The sequence below is a fragment of the Telopea speciosissima genome, chromosome 5 (genome assembly GCF_018873765.1).
Source record: "Telopea speciosissima isolate NSW1024214 ecotype Mountain lineage chromosome 5, Tspe_v1, whole genome shotgun sequence".
NCBI lineage: Eukaryota > Viridiplantae > Streptophyta > Magnoliopsida > Proteales > Proteaceae > Telopea > Telopea speciosissima.
In genome coordinates this window covers 4,609,191-4,625,203 of record NC_057920.1, presented here as the reverse complement: position 1 = coordinate 4,625,203, position 16,013 = coordinate 4,609,191, and the positions used below count along the sequence as shown (strand labels likewise).

The 16,013-nt window shown below is 40.5% G+C and overlaps 2 protein-coding genes across 2 annotated transcripts; both read left to right on the top strand.

Annotated features, from left to right (window-relative positions):
• Nucleotides 1-537: 537 nt before the first annotated feature.
• LOC122661760 (serine/threonine-protein kinase WAG1-like) lies at nucleotides 538-2,029 on the top strand. Its single transcript, XM_043857265.1, has one exon. The coding sequence runs from the start codon at nucleotides 563-565 to the stop codon at nucleotides 2,027-2,029; it is 1,467 nt and encodes a 488-aa protein (XP_043713200.1). The 5' UTR covers nucleotides 538-562.
• Nucleotides 2,030-5,737: 3,708 nt separating this feature from the next.
• Nucleotides 5,738-14,240, top strand: LOC122661258 (geranylgeranyl transferase type-2 subunit alpha 1). The gene is made up of 9 exons (XM_043856603.1): nucleotides 5,738-5,844; nucleotides 5,892-6,019; nucleotides 6,151-6,310; nucleotides 6,411-6,571; nucleotides 6,647-6,751; nucleotides 9,722-10,525; nucleotides 10,648-10,837; nucleotides 12,549-12,735; nucleotides 13,825-14,240. Exons 2-9 carry the CDS (start codon nucleotides 5,907-5,909, stop codon nucleotides 14,208-14,210), a joined length of 2,106 nt encoding a protein of 701 aa, XP_043712538.1. The 5' UTR covers nucleotides 5,738-5,844; nucleotides 5,892-5,906; the 3' UTR covers nucleotides 14,211-14,240.
• The last annotated feature ends 1,773 nt before the right edge of the window (nucleotides 14,241-16,013 follow it).

Here is a 16,013-nt window from a genome sequence, read left to right as displayed (position 1 = left end):
GTGGTTATTAATAAAAATAAATTTGCCCAAACAATAAATATTTTATTAAAATAAAATAATAAAACCAGCCGATACAAACCGATATAGTTAATCTTATCAGTGTTACACCACACGGCACACACGTTAGATTCAACTGAAGCCATGATCTCAAACACCATACATGAGGTGTGTCCCCACATGTCAATGGTCTGAGATGCCTTATCCTATTACCAGTAGAACATCAGGAACTGTCGAGTATTACGGCAAAAGCCACTACTCTGGTAATAAAAGCCATTTCCGCTCATTGGCAGCTTCTTATATGGAGTACTAATTTCTGTTTCACATGTTCCCATGTAAACACACAGCTTCAAAGCCAATCCCCGGCGGACCTTGAATTCTCTAGAGGAGTCGTCCAATAATTTTTAATACTACTGGTAGTAGCAGAGATATATGGGTCAACCACACACTAAATTAATAAAGGGGAATACCCCCCACAACCACCCACTCATCTCTGGATCCTTTATAAGCAACCCTGTTCTTCCCTCTCACAAGTCTCAATTCGAACACACAGCAGCGGGCAGCCATGGATGATGATACCATTTTTCCTTCAGATACCGATCTAGACTTCAGCTTCACCAGCTCTACTTCCAATACCTCCACCGATTGCCGCACCTACACCTCATCTAGTGCTCGTAGCAGTCTCACCCTCAGCTTCAACGATTCTCGCCTCTCCACCACCTCCAACACCGGAGCACGACCGGCCAACTACAGTTCTAACCCACATTGGTCTGCTATCAACGCGGCCACCAACCTCTCCTCCGACGGCTCCTTGCACCTACGCCACCTCAAGCTCATCCGCCACATCGGCACCGGCAACCTTGGCCGTGTCTTCCTCTGCCGTCTTAAGGACTCGTACGATGGCGTTAACTTCGCCCTCAAGGTCGTCGACAAAGATGCCCTTACACCCAAGAAGCTCTCTCACGTGCAGATGGAATCCCAAGTTCTCTCCATCGTCGATCACCCTTTCCTTCCAACTCTCTACGCGCATCTCGAGGTTTCACATTACTCTTGTTTGCTGATGGATTACTGCCCTGGTGGGGACCTCCACGCCTTACTCCGTAAACAACCGGAGAATCGTTTCCGAGTTAACACGGTTAGGTTTTTTGCTGCGGAGATTCTGGTGGCGTTGGAATATCTACACGCGCAGGGAGTGGTTTACCGAGATCTGAAGCCAGAGAACGTTTTGATTAGAGATGATGGGCACATAATGTTGTCGGACTTTGACTTGTGTTTCAATGCCGATGTGGTCCCCACCATCGAAACCACCACGTCAGTGTTTGTTGGGTCAACCAAGTTTAAGAGGAAAAAGAGCCGTTATCCGGGTTACTGTTACGGATGTTTCCGAGGGAAGCGGCGCCGCTGGAGAATGGAGGAGGAGCAGAAAGTGGAACTGAAGAGAGAGTTTGTGGCGGAGCCCACGGCGGCGTTCTCGAAATCGTGCGTGGGAACACACGAATATCTCGCGCCGGAATTGGTGAGTGGTAACGGTCACGGTAACGGAGTCGACTGGTGGGCCTTTGGGGTGTTCGTGCACGAGCTATTGTACGGGCAGACGCCGTTTAAGGGTGCTACTAAAGAGGCTACACTGCGCAATATAGCGTCGTCCAGGCCATTTAGGTCCACGCCGGAGAGTGACGCGACGGTGGTAAGGGTTGGGGAGGAAGGGGAAGAGGAGGCCAGAGATCTTATACAGAGGTTGCTAGTGAAGGACCCGAGAGGGAGGCTAGGGTGCGCCAAGGGTGCCACTGATATCAAGAAGCACCATTTCTTCGATGGGATTAAGTGGCCATTGATACGCACGTATAGACCACCAGAGGAGGTTCGTGGTTTGCTAGGGTTGAGAAGGAAATCGACGCATGTGAGTAGTAGGGTTTCTGCAACTTCTTCTTCATCTTCATCTTCCTCGTCAAGGAGAAAACGTTGGTCGACTTGGAGTTGGAAGGGTTTGGGAGATTTTCTGGGGTCGAAGAGGGTTTCCAAAATGACTTAAGATTGGGTAAGTTTTGTATAAGTTCTTCCAAGGGTAGTCTTGGATTTTTCACATCAATTTTGGTCTTCCCTTCTTTTTATCTTTTCCCGTCCTTTCACTAGCTTTGTGTGTCTTTACCAAAAAAAAAAAAAACTAGCTTTGTGTGTATTTTTTAGGTAAACCGGCAGCGTTAATTGTATATAAATATGGTGTAACTAAAGAGATGATTCCATATATAGATCTATATAATAAGAAACTTGAGAGCCATACAGTTCAGCTTCATATCTCTTATCTATTCTCTAAAATGCAACAAAGGAAGAGAGACTCTGGAGGTGACAGTTAGGGGCAGGGGTTTAAAAATCAGATCGGATCAGATGATTCAGGCCGATTCGGATCGGAATATACATAGACCAATCCGGACCTTGTGTGGAAACTGCCCACCCGAATGGATCTACAGACTGACCGATCTGATCCAGATCTCGAATCCATGTTTTTAAACCATAATTGGGTGTTGTGCTATTTTTTTTCGTCCATGGCACAAAGACAGCATCACTTTTACGAATTTTTATCCTCTCAATTACACTGCCCGTACTTGACGTCAAGTACATCTAATAGAAGGAGGTGGACCCCACCCAGAGCAGTGTGTTCGGGCAGGGGATAGGATTGTCATTTCTGCCTCCTCTATTAGATGTACTTGACGTCAAGTACGGGCAGTGTAATTGAGAGGATAAAGATCCTCACTTTTACACCTGTGCCATAGAAACTGGCCAACTCGGATTATTGTGAAACTTAACATGTAGACATGTAGTACATTTGCCCCTCCTAGACGGATCTGGCTCTCCTCCAGCCGTGGTGGGAGCTGGAGGGTCTAACCCAGCAAAAACAAGGGGGGAGGGGGTTATGGTCATTTCACAGGGGGGCACTTGGGTCCCACCTGTGAAATGATCAAACCCGCCCCCCCCTTGTTTTGCTGGGGTGGACCCTCTAGCTCCCGCCACGGTTGGAGGAGAGCCAAATTGCTTTTAGACGGATCTTGCTTTCCTCTAGCTATGGCTGGAGTTGGAAGGTCCAGCCCAACAAAAACAGGGGATATGGTCATTTCATAGGCGGCCCATTTGGGTCCCACCTGTGAAATGACCAAAAACTCCCTTGTTTTGCTGGGCTGAACCCTCCAGCTCCCGCCACGGCTAGAGGAGAGCCAAATTTCTCTCAAACCCTGCAATAGCGAGAGCCTACTCATGTACTGGGTTGCTCTTTATGTCATATGGGACAGCCGGCCACCTAAGTGAGTGTTCCATAACATACAAAAAAAAACTAAAAAGAGGACATGAGGAGGAAAGAACTGAGTTTTCCTTCAGCCACATAGAAGGGTTATGTTCAATCATTCGTAAATAGGGGGGCAAGTTTTTATGGCGATTGATGGGGGCCGGTGATACTTCACCGTGTGGTGAAGGAAAACTTCTTCCGGGGAGAAAAAAAAACCCAATTCCCAGATTTCTTGTTCCATTAGTATTCCATATCCAAATGAGGGAGAATCCTCTATTTCCTTGCTAGAAACCTATAGCCCATCCCAATAAAACCGGAGCTCGATTGTGGGGTTTATATGATTTGGAATGTATTTGACTTGGGCTCAATAATCCCCAATCCAAGGTTAGATTGGGCTTGGGCTGAGCTTGATTTCCTAGATTTGAGCTTGGGTTATCTCTTCATTCCACTCAATGACCACCTATCAGCAATTTTTTTTCATTTTTTTTTATTGTGGGGGTGGGGGGAGTAAAAGGTGTGTGTTGGTGTTGAAAAGACATGGTTTATTGTAAAATCTTTTAAGGTGAAGGGGTTGATGCAGGAAAGCATCGATGATTTATTAAAAAGGAGATGTTTCATCATTTTGATGGAGCCTTTTGTTCTCATCCAAAGTCCTATGAAGCATCCAATGGTGATACAAAAAAAAGGGAAGAAAAGAAGAGTACAACAGATACTTTTGAGGTGTCTTGATGAGTCCGTGCACAGTCATGGAGATTTCTCTCAATAAGTGGCATAGAGGAGTGCACCAATGAAATGTGCTAGAACAATTTTTGTATGTAGAAAGGCAGCGAGGTCATTTCATGTTTAGAGGAAAAAGATAAAGAGAAAGGGGGTTTGTGTATCCTCTAAGCAGCTCCAACAGCCTTTTCTTTTATTTTGAACCTAAAATTTTTATTTTGTTTATTCTTGTTTTTCTTTCTAAATACTACTGTCCTATTCGATGTCCTAACAAAAAGTAATGAGCTCTATAGGAGAGGTATCTGTACAACTTGGAGTGTTTGCAATTTAATTTGCTTCCCCCAGTACCTCTAACAAGGTGGGGGACAATGACTATTCCAGCCCTCTTATTACAAACACTAGGGAACTGGGTCGGACAAGAAACTACAGAAGATAATTTTCCCACAGAGATCATGCAACGGACAAAACATTCAAAATTTTGAAGTAGCCGATATCTCAAATTTTGAGTTTTAGTTTAAGGAAAATAAAATAAAGAAAGTGAAGATTTGCAAATCATTAAAAAAAATTTCATAGGATGATTATGTTATTAATTTGAATGTTAATTATTAATAATATACATAAAATATTATTCTTAAATATGTTTAAAAAAAATTCGGATCAAGTTTCCATTCACCTACAGTGAAGAAAGAACCTCTAAATTCATGAGATTTGACTTTCTAATTGGAATGAGAAAAGGTATTTTAAACCATCGATGATAAGGGGTGAGAATAAATGGTAATATAAGTGACTTTAGGATTTCGATCAAAGCGTCAAGTAACTTAAATCACCTTGGATGAGATAGATTTTCTTTCATGATGGTAAAGGAAAACTTTGGCCAAAAAATTCAATAATGGATACAATCATACAAGGTAACTAGGTAAATAGTTAAGAAAAAAGAAAGAAAAGAATACGACCCCCATGAGTGGAATTCCTTCCCACATCTTTTCTCACCATGAGGCTCACACTGGCAATCTTTCCTCACTGCCATCAAATAAGACAATGTCTCTTCTTATACAAAATGGAATCCTCAATTAATGGGCCTATCTCATCCTTCAAGTTTTCCATTTGATAAGAAATTTCTTCATTTTTAAGAAAAAGGAGAGAGTTCTCTTTCTGTGCTAGCACTCCCATGAATCTATTTCTCTTTTCTTCATATGAAAAGACATCTTTATCCCTTGTTTTAAGGAGGAGAGAGATACACAAATGGGAATATTGGCGTTCCCTTAAGAAGGATAAGGCTGCCAAGCCCAAGCTGCATGGCATCTGCACCCAAGCACATAAGTGAAAATGACTGGCCCAACCCTATGAAATGAAGAATCCCACCCCTCTTGAATGCTCCCGTTGTGCTCTCATTGGCACCTGTTGAGTGGATAGTTGGATTCTTACGTGTGGTGTACTAGGGCAATGCATCGCACTTGAGATGATAAATTTTCCACAGCTTGGTAGCGATCCCTCTCCTATTTTTTAGGAAAAAGAACGTCTTTAATCAGGTGCATCTTTGCCTAGACATAAGAGCTTGTGAAATTACCATGTCACCTCGAAATAAAAAATTTGATCCATGTTGGTGCCTTGCACACACTTTCATTCGTCTAGACGCTGGTGCAGGACATGCACTCGCGCAGCAATCTCTTACCCTATTCTTTTTTCCATTTTCAAAACCAATAGAATTTTCTTTTCTTCCGTTTTCCTTGCATCCAACGGAGCCTTGGTAGTTGCCTCGTTTGTTCGTCTGGAACTGATCGAGTGCAGGTGTTCCTCTACGCACGCGTAGACTCGCTCGATCCCTCTCGCCCTCTCCCTCTCCCTCTCTTCTCTTTGTGAGTGTCTGTGGCAAAGATCTCCTTCTCTCTTCCGTGTGCGTTTTTCGCAAAGAAAAATGCACGGGCGTCCTCGAAAGGCCACGAAACCAGATGACACAGTTTCAGCTGCCAAAGCTGCTCAACTGCGAAGCCTCCAAGATCAACTTCTTCAATATCACCATGACAAGATGTGAGTTATTTTCTTCATTTCTTCCTGTTCATCATTTCTAAATCATTTTATTGCATCGTATTAAATATTTAAAGTCTGGCGGATTCTTATCTCTTATTTATATGTCACTGTTTGTGTGATTGATCTTTCAGCTACACTAAGGAAGCCCTAGAAATCGGCGCGAAACTTGTAGAAGTAAATCCCGAACACTACACTGCTTGGAATTACAGAAAGCTAGCTGTGGATAATATACTCATATCCGAAACCGATCCCGACGCCATTAAATCTATTCTTAACCAAGAACTACGAGTCGTGCGTGCTGATTCTCCTTTTTTTGTAGTCTGTTATTTCAATCATTTTCTTGTCCTTTGCGTAATTGAATTTCTTGATTTTTATTTTATGGATGGTGTAGGTAGAGAGTGCGTTGAGACGAAATTTTAAGTGTTACTCGGCATGGTACCATCGCAAATGGGTCTTGAACAAAGGATTCCTTTCTTTCGATAAGGAATTCCGACTTTTGGATCAATTCCAAAGACTCGATTCTCGGAATTTCCACGCATGGAATTACCGGAGGTGAGGATGGGCCTTTGGTTTTATCCGAATTTCAGCATTTGGGGAATTTTTTTGCTTATTTCATATACTTCTCAGATATGTTGCATCTCTGAAGAACCTATCGCTGGAGGAGGAGCTAAAGTTTACCACGGACATGATTGATACAAACTTCAGCAATTATTCTGCGTGGCACAATCGTAGGTGTGAAAATTACCGTCTTTTTATGATTTAAAGTAGGTCAATATTATAAATTTCCTTTATTTTCTTCAAAAGTATGTCCTTGGAGTTTCTTCTTTTATAACTAGCTGAAGATTATATTTATGACTCATGAGATAGCAATTAGAAAAGACTAAACTAGCATTTCTATTATTGGCTCTGCAACTTCCAAATCTGAGTCCATCCAAGAGAGAGAAAGATAACAAATGAACAAAAGTGAAAGGGAGAATCATCTATTTGTTACACTTCACTGTGAGTTTTGGGTATAAATATGTGTTGGACGTTTTAGCATTGATTTAGGCCACCATTGTAGGAGACAAGGGTAAGTGTAGGTTTAGAAAAGAAAGTTGAAAAAGGCAGAATCATCTCCACTGTTTGGGGTATTGAAATCAGTTTTGGATTTAATATATTGGTTGTTTTAGTATTGATTTAGGCCATTCTGGTGGGGTTTCGATTTAGTTGCCATTGATCCAGAGTTGTGAAAGCACATGAAAGAAAGCTATAAAAGTTTTTTCCCTTTTTTATTGGGGGTGGGAGGGGGGATTTGTATCAGTAAACTTTGTTCCCTAGATACCTGGAAACTGTACTACTGTGAACTGACTTTAATCTCATTTTCAATAGCTAAGATGAGGTAATGAAGTAATGATCTGGTTGGTTTGGTGGTTGAGTTGTGCTAGTCTTTTTTGCTTTCTTATTCCCAAGGAGCACAATCTGGCCTTATATAGCATTGCCATTTGGAAATGATGTAAAAGTGCTAAGGCAAGCACAGTCGGGGTTGGGGGGGGGATTGAGTGAATTCTCAAACAGTTAGTGAAGAAAGAGCAAGAAAGAGCATGTCAAAATTTCTTTTTGTTGCTTACTTGCTTCTCACAGACATGAACTGTTTCTTAATCTTTTGAGTCAGAAGCTTGCACTAATGATTCCTATCCATAGATACAGCTGGTGATTTGACTTGTGTACAGGTCTCAATTCGAATATCCCCAGACAGGCATCCGAGATGCTGTTCCATCTTCTATTGTTTCATTATGTTATCAAGTACTGACTCATGCTCTACATGTGGGACTCCAAACTTGTACATGAAAGGAAATGCTGACTCTTAATTGATTGGTTGGTTCTCATTGCACAATTGCCTGCTGTAGGAGTAAACATAGGAAGAAATAGGTCAGCTGTTGGTTGTTTTTGCTGTTGTTTTTGTAGTTGAATATGCTAAGCCTGTTTTGTGACTAATAACTGATGCAGTGGCACTCAAATGGTTGGACCAGCATGACCGGGTTTGGAAACCAAAGCCCAGACAAAACTGGCCCAACTTGGGTTTTTGGTTTAATTAAGGCTGGTGGTAGTCTAGTTATTTATTTGGGTTTAACTTGTAGTCTTTTATTTCTTTTATTTGATCATGTTTTGCTTTGAGTAGATTATACCGTAGGATGTAGGAGATAGAGCTTGAGTGCAAGTTAGCTTCCGTTTTACAATCAATTGAGGAGTCTTTTTTTGCCTTTTTATAAAGAGAGAAGATGCCACTCAAAGTCCTATCAAGTACAACTGTTAGCAGATCAAAAGAGCAAGCACCAAGTGAACAAGAATAACCTGATTCAAGACCTGGTTGTATATTCGGGCTCTATTCTGGTTGCAGTTAAATATCCCAAAGCAAGAGAGTTGAATGGGGAAGGGGAATCTCAGGTTTGAGTCTCCCAGGGAAGGGGTTCTTTTGACCCTAATCAGGGAGAAAGGGTTTGAGTAGATGGAACTAGATTCAGCCCTTGGTGGCTGCAAGTACTGTTGCAAACAGGGTGGGGAAAAGAAAACTGAAAGAATGAGGAGGAGAAGAGAATGACAGTTGAGGATAAGGGAAGATGGATGGGTCATACCAGGGGAGAGGGGAGGAAGAAGAAAGCACCAACCACAAAGCCACACACAGTACTCAAGCAAACCCAAACTCTCCATTAATCTGTCTCTAGTCGATGAGTACATCCCCACATATAAAGAGGAAATAAAGAGTCCTAAATTGATTGCAAAACTAAAACTAACTTTCATTCAAACTCTATCTCCTATATCCTAGGGTAATCTACTCAAAGCAAAACATGATGAAATAAAATAAATAAAAGACTACAAGTTAAAGCCAAATAAATAACTAGACCACTAAAAAATGGCATTCCAGTGCACGAGGCTCCTGCTACTGCGGGGTTTGGGGAGGGGCAGCTGTACGCAGCCTTACCCCTGCTTCGCGGAGAGGCTGTTTCCTTGATTCGAGCCTACAACCACCGGGTTGCAATAGAACAACCTTACTGTTGCAACAAGGCTTGCCCTCTAAATGACTAGGCCACTACCAGCCTTTTTTCGACCAAAAACCAAAGTTGGACCAGTTCTGTCTGGGCTTGGGTTTCCAAACCCGGTCGTGCTAGTCCAACCATTCGAGTGCCACTGCATCAATAACTCCCAATTATTGTATGGAAGAAGACCTTAGGTATTGTTTGATTTCTTGCTGATTCCCCAATTATTGTATGGTCCAGTGAAATTCTTTTAGCCTGGTCTAGACATCTCTCTGGAAGAACTATACTTGCAAGTCATTTTTCTTGATTATTGTCTGATCCAAACTCTTTTAGCCATATTTTGGCATGCTTACTGAAAGCATTAATTTACTGTGAAGGATAATCAGCACTATGTTCTCTGAATGCAATTCAAATTCCTTTTGATGAGTTACCTTGACCATCTTGATATAGTGTAAATCTGACTAATGGCATAGTCATGTAGGCATGGTATTACTGAATACATGAATTCACCGGACAGGACATATACTACTGATCTCTGTTCCTCCCCTCCTCCCCCAAAGGGTGGAAAATTTGCATTTAACAATATTATAATGTCCATAATTGTATTTCCATTGCTGCATGTTTTGCTTTTATATCTTTACCATTTTGTATCATTCAGCATGACATTCAAACTAAGTGATTTCTGCAGTGTACTTTTGTCTGATTTGCTGAAGCAGAAGGCTCAAGGATTTGCTGATAGGGAAAAAATTCTGACAGAAGAATATGAGCTTGTACACCAAGCTATTTTTACAGATCCAGATGACCAAAGTGGGTGGTTTTATCATCTCTGGCTTCTGGATCAAACAGTTAAACCAGATTCTCCAGTGCTGGTTGCCTCTTGGCCTCCTCAGGGTTCAGATCTGATGTTATCTTTTGAACATAACTTTAGTGGTGGTGCACTACTTCCATTCAGAAGTGTTTATTCTGATAAAGGGGTTTTTCCTGTCGTTCTTTATTTTAATCAAGCTGTTGGAGGAGTAGACTCTTCAGCAATAACCATTGAATACATGTTCAATAAGAATGAAGATCTTACTTGGATGCCACTTTCAACAGACAATTCAGGAAGTGCCCAAGCTTGGGTAACATATTTGAACTTTCCTGATGCCAAAGGTCTCTCAAAATCTCATCCAGTTGATGTTAAGTTTGGACATTCTCAAGGTATTGTCACTTCAACTGGGTGCCACTATTGCCATTCTTCCCAATTTGCATTTACTGTGAGGTTACACTCAATTGATCCAGAACGTAGTGAAGTGGGGTCTGATATTGAGATGGTTGTGTGGAAGGATGACAATTTTAATGCTAATGAAAAACCTATTTGGGACTTAAGTTCTATTGGTTCTTTTGACCAACTTAGAATTGACAAGGAATGTGAGCAAAAGACCTATAGCTGGCATGCTGAGACTATATCTAATGAGATAGCTCTCTTCCGGGAGTTGTTGTCGGAGATAGACTGGTATGTTTGCCTTGTTTTTTGTAGCTCTAGTTGGAAATTTTCAGAAAAGATTGCCTCTGTTTATCCCTTCCATCCCCTTTTTTTCTGTCTAATTCTCCATTTTTTTGGGGCTTCATTGGCAGTAAAATTGGAAAGCTTACCCTTGCACGACTTTTAAAGGCTCATGATGCAATGATGTCGTACCAGTTGCCTTCTCAACAGAAGAGGATTCATTCTGAAGAAGTTTTGGATCTATTTATTGACTTGATGAAGTTGGACCCCTGTCATTCTAGATTTTACAAGGATGAACACAGCTTAGTCCTCTTGGAGCAGGTTTTTTTTTCCCTAGAGGCATAATGTTTCCAATATTTGATTGTTACCTAGATATGTTTGTTCTTTTTGTAATGCTGCTTATGTAAGCTGTTTCTTCTGAATGCTTCTGAACCTGCATACAAGCTTGGTTTGATTGCACTTCTCTCTCTCTCTCTTTTTTAATTGAATGCCTCTCAATTACATGGCTATAGGAGAAAAAAAGTAATGTATCTATGCCTGGTTGTTAAGGTATGATATATTATACGGAAGTATGTTCCCATACCCAGGTGCCATCTATTTACTTGCTTTTGCCAAGGGGCTTGCCAATAATAATAAGGCTAGTCTAAGGAGCTACTAGATCTTATATGCATTATCATACTCTTAATGTTGAGTCCATCATTGCAATTGTTCTTCAAGACCCAAGAGTCTCTATTAGTTAATTTAAGACAGAAATGAATTTTGTGAAGTTTATAAATTGTTTTCAGTTCCAATTTGTTAAACATTGAAATTACATAGGCCTGACTCATTCTACTGGGCCCTCTCTAACCTTTAGTACAGAATTGAAATGTTCCATTCCTCACCCATATAAGCTCCAATGTCATTGTTGTGATCACAGATGGTCATATGGTAGGATCTCCTACTACCCATCTCTTGACTTCTCTGGTAATTATTCTGCTTTTAGTGCTCACGTATCTCTAGTTTCCATAGTCATAATTAGAAATGTTCCTCTTGCAATGGACAGCATGGAAGTAAAGCTCATGTCATCATATCATTAAATTGGATGTAATTACACAGAAAAAAGTAGCAAATGGGCCAGGGAAGCAAAGCGATTAAGAATTGATGCTGTGGGTTTTCCCTCCCACTTGGGAGGAGAAATCTGCCTCTTTGTATCTCTAACTGTTCACACTAAACTTCTAAACTTTTTATTTGAAAATTTGGAACAGATTCTGATATAAAACTGATGGGGGAAGTCATAATTAAAGGGTTGTACTAGCATTAGATTTAAACATAATTTAGAGTTATGGAGCTAGGGTTTATCGGTGAGAACACAGGCTTAGCTGATTGGTAGTGATCAAGCCTTCGGGTATGATGCGTTGGGTTGTGATTGCCTATGGAGATCTGGATGTATAGAGGAATTTATGTTGGGGAGGCTAATCATGGGTTATGGATTCAGCTTAAAAAAAAAAAGAATAATAGAAAATTTTGAGACGAAGGATTGGTCTAATTAGCAGTACAATAGTAGGTTCTATTAATTACATCTGAAAGAAGCTGGAAGCATCATCTTACATTCAGGAGTTCTGGATTTAATACCAAACCATAGCATAGCAGGCATTTTCTCCTTTTATTATTTGAAAGAAAAAAATTACAACCTTATGTAGAGTTTCCCGTAGGCAATCCCAACTTCAATTCTAGGACTTAAACACTGAATAACGTAGAGGAATTCAAGACTATGTTTAGACTCTAATGATTGTGTAGGTTGACCAATGATATTAAACTTGTCAATTACTGCTTCTGCAAACAAAACCCTGTTTTAGAGTGTGCTCATAGCCTTTGGATTTTGGATTCTTTGAATGTTTTTCAGCTGCTGCTTCCTATTAGATCTCAATGAAAAAAGTTAGTCATTCATTGTGTTTTTTCAATAGGATATGTTTTACATGCCAATCCAAGCTAGCCATTTGCAGACCTTGATAAAATTTTGATGGCATATTCTCATATTTGGGTTATTCTGCAGATGACCTCCACAAGTGATTCTTTGCTGAGGTACTGCTGTCAGTATAACGACCAAACTTCTTTGAGTCTACACAACTTGATCTGCTTACGCCTCAAGAATATGTCACTATCACGAATTGGATTTTCCGAGCGTTTACTATGGGTACAAATGCTAGATCTCAGCCACAACGAACTTCATTCTATAGAAGGTATTCTTGTATATAACTCGTTTTTAGCCCTTTGGTTAGGAGTATCTCTGCACACTGCTGACTGAATTTGTTGGATTGTGGATACCTTCTATCCTAATTCATGTAGTTTGCATGGATTACACGTTCGATCCATATTTGAGTAGCAGATGACTTGTTCTGTGTGCATGATCCTAGTTTAAATAAAATAAATATTAAGACTACATCCGAAACTTCCATGCATACAATTCTTCCTTGCCGAGTTCAGATGAATTAATAGGAGATATCCCTCATTTTGGTGAATCTTGACCCCCCTCCCCTTAAGAGCTCAAGAACCCATTTGTGTCCCTTGGAGGGCCATTGCCAGCATTAAATCTTTTTTGGTCAACTATTACTGTTGCCAATCACCATTTGGGCATCTTAATTTTAGTCCTGTAGGTGTTGTATAATCTCTTGTTGCATCCATGGTTCTATTGAGGATAAGAGGATGAATATTCATGTATTTCCATATAGGACAAGGGTGAAGGGACTAACTTTATGGTCTATTAGAGAAAGGGGTTCGTTGGATAGCTTCAATAGCTTCTGAAGGGTCTTACTTTTCTCTTGGCTCTTTGTCGTTATTGGTGAGGTTCATACTCTGTTATATCATAGAAATCATAGGCTAAAAATGTTATCCTGGTGTCTGTAATGCTACTCCTCTTCATAGAATATTCCCATTTAGGTGTCCAGGACAATGTGAAACTATTGTTGGAGTTTGGTGATGATTTTTTACGTTTGGTTTCTTGAATTTGTAACATTTGTTATACCAAAGAAGAATTTTAACTTTTGCTCATTTTGTACATGCTGGTCGTATATAGTCGTACCATGTGGTTGTGAACTTGTGATATTAAATTTAATGAAGGTTTCAAGTTTCTTTCCTCAATTACTCCACACCAAAAATAAAGAGGGGGGGGGGGGGGAGTTGAAATTATACTGATGTAATGCTTCCTAAGCATTTCAAAACCAAAGGAGAATACAAGTAAGAAGAGAAATTTCAAAACAAAAAATGAAATCCAGTAAGAAGAGAGAACTGAAATCCAATGATGATACTTGGTTTTTTGAATCTTGTGACAGGTTTGGAAGCAATGCAACTTCTCTCCTGTTTGAATCTAAGCAACAACAAACTCAGAAGTCTTACTGCACTGGAGCCTTTGAGACTGCTAAAATCTTTAAAAGTGTTGGATATCTCCTACAACGAGATTGGTGCACATTATATTGACACAACTAGGTATTTGTGTGCATCTCCGCTGTCACAAGCAGTAGGAACTGATTGGAATATTAATGATGTAACTAATGGTGTTAGTATGAGAGAGTATTGGGAAGCTGTGGTGATTTTTAAAGGCTTACATTTAACACAGTTAGATGTAGTGGGAAATGCAATCGCTGATGAGAAATTTAAGATAGTGCTGTCCAAGGTTCTCCCTTGCCTTAAGTGGCTTGATGGTGAAGAAGTACACTAACCAATTGTATTTCTTGTTTGGTCATCAATAGAGTGTACTGTATTACTTGTAGTTGCCTTACAAGTTTTTTTTTTTTGGTTAGTTATTCTTATTTTTCCGAGTAGAAATTGTTTTTTTTTTCTGGCTAACTATTAATCATACTCATACTTGACTCGGAAAAATAGCTACCTTTTTTGCTTGTCTGTAAGCCTCACAGCTATGGGACTTCTAAATTCCTCACTGTTTTTCTTCCACCAGCGAGGCAAGTTCATGGATGATGTGTCTGGAGACACTTTCTTATCACTTCAACTATATATGTTTTGGGCAAGAGATCTCTACTTGTTCGCATGGTCTACACAAGCATCTGGGCCAATGGGGGAGCATGTCTGGGTATCTACCCTAGAGGTAGATGTGTCATTTCACGGTACCTTGTGAGAGGGTGTAGGAAACACCAGCAAGTTCAGATCTTTTTCCCATATGTTTTATATCGATTAGAATGGGGTGACTAAGCTTCTACCCTCGCCTAGGAACCTTTGGACATCCATTTACATCATTTCTTTGAAGGTTCTGGAGGAAATTGAACAGAAATGGTGTCTCACAGGGGATTTAGCATCTTTTTTCCTCTAACGTGATCTTTCATCAATGTTGCAGTTAGAGAAGGCAATGTAACAGTTTTGGGATGGGGTATCACCAGTCCACAATTTTTAGAGGGTCAAAATGGTACTGCTGATACCCCATCCTAAAACCTGCATTGACAGATATTCTTGGGGCTCACCAAATTTATAAGCTAACCTACGCCGAGTTGTACACTATAAATCAGCCATGGAAATTTGGATTGGTATGAAATTCTCAAGTCTAATAGATGATGATGTGGATAATATCTCCACAAAAATGACTGGATTTTGATAAGCTGAGCCCTCATGAATATTATGGAAAACTTTGGCTATTTTCCAATACCAAACTCCACGCTTACCCGATTAAGTCCAAACATATCTGAACCATTAGGGCAAAGAGGGAAAGTAGCCACACCATTCACCATTGCCATCACTAGTTGCAGCAAGAATTGTTTCCACAGAGTGCTCCCTTTGAGGATCTGTGTGAGGCTTGCTGGTGCGTTAAATATGTTATGAAAACCAATGCCTGGAATCTGGATGCAGTGGAGAACTTAATACGTGAGAAATTCCTAATTGCTCCCCATCTAGACAGCTATTGAGGAGGTAAGGTAAAGACTTATTTTAGTTTTTACATTTCTCATTCATTCACATGTGAATAGGAATTCAAAGTACTTTACCCTTGACCTCCCATTTTACTTATTGGGCAAAGAATCCATCCCTATGCTCACCCTCCAAATACTAAGAGGAGCAGGTTAATAGACTGAATCCAATGTCAGCCCAAATAGTGGAACCTTAAAGTTAAGATGGAAGTGGGGCCCTTTCAGTCAAAGATGGTGAATTTGACAAGGCCGACTATTCAGGTAGTTGAAACTGGTGGAGCATCAATTAACCTTTCTAGAAGCCTTAGAAGGATCAGAGAAATGCCCCACGGGTACTGGGATACATACCAATTTGAGGCTGTACCAACATGCCTATCAAGCCCCCCCCCCCCTTCTAATGGAGAATTCTCTCTCTCTCTCTGTCTGTGCAATCTGCATCAACTAATGGAGAATGATCTCTCTATCTGTGAGAGCTCCATCAAGGTTCAATAAATGGAATCGAGGACCGAATTGGTCAATGCTGATTCTGATCCGAATGGGCTTGAATTGCCAGAATACGGAACCAAATCAATGGGACTCAGCTAAAATCTAACCGGATCGGTCTATGTCAT

Bases quoted from the DNA above. Each gene is read 5' to 3' on its own strand.
- LOC122661760 (XM_043857265.1), top strand. From the start codon at position 563: ATGGATGATGATACCATTTTTCCTTCAGATACCGATCTAGACTTCAGC.
- LOC122661258 (XM_043856603.1), top strand. From the start codon at position 5,907: ATGCACGGGCGTCCTCGAAAGGCCACGAAACCAGATGACACAGTTTCA. The intron at 6,020-6,150 runs GTGAGTTATTTT...TTGATCTTTCAG, and splicing joins CAATATCACCATGACAAGAT to CTACACTAAGGAAGCCCTAG. The intron at 6,752-9,721 runs GTGTGAAAATTA...TGATTTCTGCAG, and splicing joins TCTGCGTGGCACAATCGTAG to TGTACTTTTGTCTGATTTGC.